The sequence below is a fragment of the Daucus carota genome, chromosome 9, assembly GCF_001625215.2.
Source record: "Daucus carota subsp. sativus chromosome 9, DH1 v3.0, whole genome shotgun sequence".
Taxonomy (NCBI): domain Eukaryota; kingdom Viridiplantae; phylum Streptophyta; class Magnoliopsida; order Apiales; family Apiaceae; genus Daucus; species Daucus carota.
Window position 1 is genome coordinate 11,799,131 of NC_030389.2, and position 2,024 is coordinate 11,801,154.

A 2,024-nucleotide genomic window follows, 5' to 3' on the forward strand; every position below is an offset into this window, starting at 1 on the left:
TAAGTTTGATATGCAGTTTAATTTTATTTTGAAAATTATGAGTTTTTTGAATAATTTCATTGTTATCTAATTTTACAATTTTTTTGGTGTGAAAGGTATGGAATGGTATTCGTGCCTTTTATTGGAGTAGATAATCATTGGAAGAGTGTTACTTTTGCTTCTGCATTACTAAATCATGAGGATGCAACAAATTTCACGTGGGCTTGTGAGATGTTTCTTCAAGCATTTGGCCGTCCACCAAAATGTATAATAACTGATCAGTGTCTTGGGATGAAAGTTGCAATTGCTAACACATTCCCACATTCTATTCATCGTTATTGTATGTGGCATATAATGCAAAAGTTCCCTGCCAAGGTATAATCATCCTTGATTCTATTGTAGAATTTATTGATTTCTCTAATTACATATTTGTATGAAAATGTTTTAGGAAACAATTCCACTTCAGAATCATATATTGTATTATTTTAAGTTAATTTTTTGTTATTTATGATTAATTCTCTGCATGGTCCCTTATCAGTTGTTTTTGATATTGTGAATGTAGGTTGGTCCTGTGTTCTGTGCAGAAACGGGATTTATGGAAAAACTCAATAAGTTTGTTTGGTCCTCACATTTGACGGTTCCTGAGTTTGAAAAAGGTTGGGATGATGTGCTTAAGGAATTTGGATTAAGTGAACATGTCTGGTTGAAAGAGATATATGCAATGAGGGAATCATGGATTCCTGCTTTCTTTGCGGACAAGCCAATGGGAGCCTTATTGAGAACAACCTCAAGGTCAGAGAGCAGTAATTTCTACTTTAATCATTTCGTCCAAAAAGGGGATACTCTTTCAGAGTTCTACTTGTGTTATGAGAGTGCTATTGACAAACAAATGCATGACCAAAACAAATTGAACACCACTGACAAGAATTGTATTCCACAATCTATTACTGAGAAGGCTATTGAAAAGCATGCAGCTTGCCTTTATACTCGAAGTATGTTTTATAAGGTTCAAAAACAAATAAAAGCCAGTTGCTTTCATATCAGTCTTGGTGGGTAACCAATTGTTACTGATGGCGTGAATAAATATTTACTTTGTGATAAGAGCTTGAATGGTAAGTTGTTTGAGGTTGAATTTTGTTTGTCAACATATGATATTAGCTGTTCGTGCAAGCTGTTTACCAGAGTAGGCTATCTGTGTCGTCATTGTTTCTATTGTTTGAGTTTGTGGGGTGTTGATAAAATCCCACATCAGTTCATATGTAAGCGTTGGATGAGGAATGCAGAGAGATTTTGCAAATTGAAGTTTACTGATGAAAGCGAATGTGCTACTGATGGGCATATCAGTAGAGAAATTGCAATGAGGATATGGACAGAATATCAAGCTTGTGTTGATAATGTTTGCAATAACCAGAAAGGTTTAGAGTATTTGTTGGATGAGATGAAGTGCTTAAGGATTAGAGTTGAAGAGAAATTTGATAAACGTCCGGCAACAAAAGATGATATGCTGGAAGAGATTTTTGGTGTGAGGCCTTCAGGTTCAAGTAATGTACTTCCACCACTGCCAAGTAACAACAAAGGATGTCTTAAAAGAATTGTTGGTGGTGCAGAGTTAAGTCGTGATGGGAAGAAAAGACCAACCAGGACATGTAAATTTTGTCATACTCTTGGGTATCATGATTCACGCAACTGTCCGAAGAAACTCCTTGTTAATCAGCAGATTCCAACTATTCCTAATATACAAGTATCTCTTAGTCCTAGCCTCTACTCTCAAAATATGACTAGTTAGTATGTATAGTTAGTAGTTACTCTCAAAATGTAGATATGTTTTGTGTTGTTAGTATTTTGTGATGAAGAAATATTGTTGTTTGGTGATTCAGAATGTGAAGATTTTTAATATTTTTGATATAATCAGTATTTTTTTATTAGATTAATTTTGTGTATTGATTTTTCAAGTATCATTGTGTTGGAGTTGATTTTTTGATTCTAATGTAGAGTCAGTTGACTTGTCATGTTGTAATACTGATGAAAAATACTGATAAGAAATA

General features: G+C 34.0%; 1 protein-coding gene across 1 annotated transcript; it reads left to right on the forward strand.

The window, feature by feature from the left end:
* Positions 1-574: 574 nt before the first annotated feature.
* LOC135149416 (protein FAR1-RELATED SEQUENCE 5-like) lies at positions 575-1,765 on the forward strand. The gene is made up of 2 exons (XM_064085132.1): positions 575-985; positions 1,082-1,765. The coding sequence occupies exons 1-2, from the start codon at positions 575-577 to the stop codon at positions 1,763-1,765; spliced, it is 1,095 nt and encodes a 364-aa protein (XP_063941202.1).
* Positions 1,766-2,024: the final 259 nt, after the last annotated feature.

Coding starts and splice junctions, on each gene's coding strand:
- LOC135149416 (XM_064085132.1), top strand. CDS start 575: ATGGAAAAACTCAATAAGTTTGTTTGGTCCTCACATTTGACGGTTCCT. Junction 986..1,081: donor CTCGAAGTATGTTTTATAAG/GTTCAAAAACAA, acceptor CTTTGTGATAAG/AGCTTGAATGGTAAGTTGTT.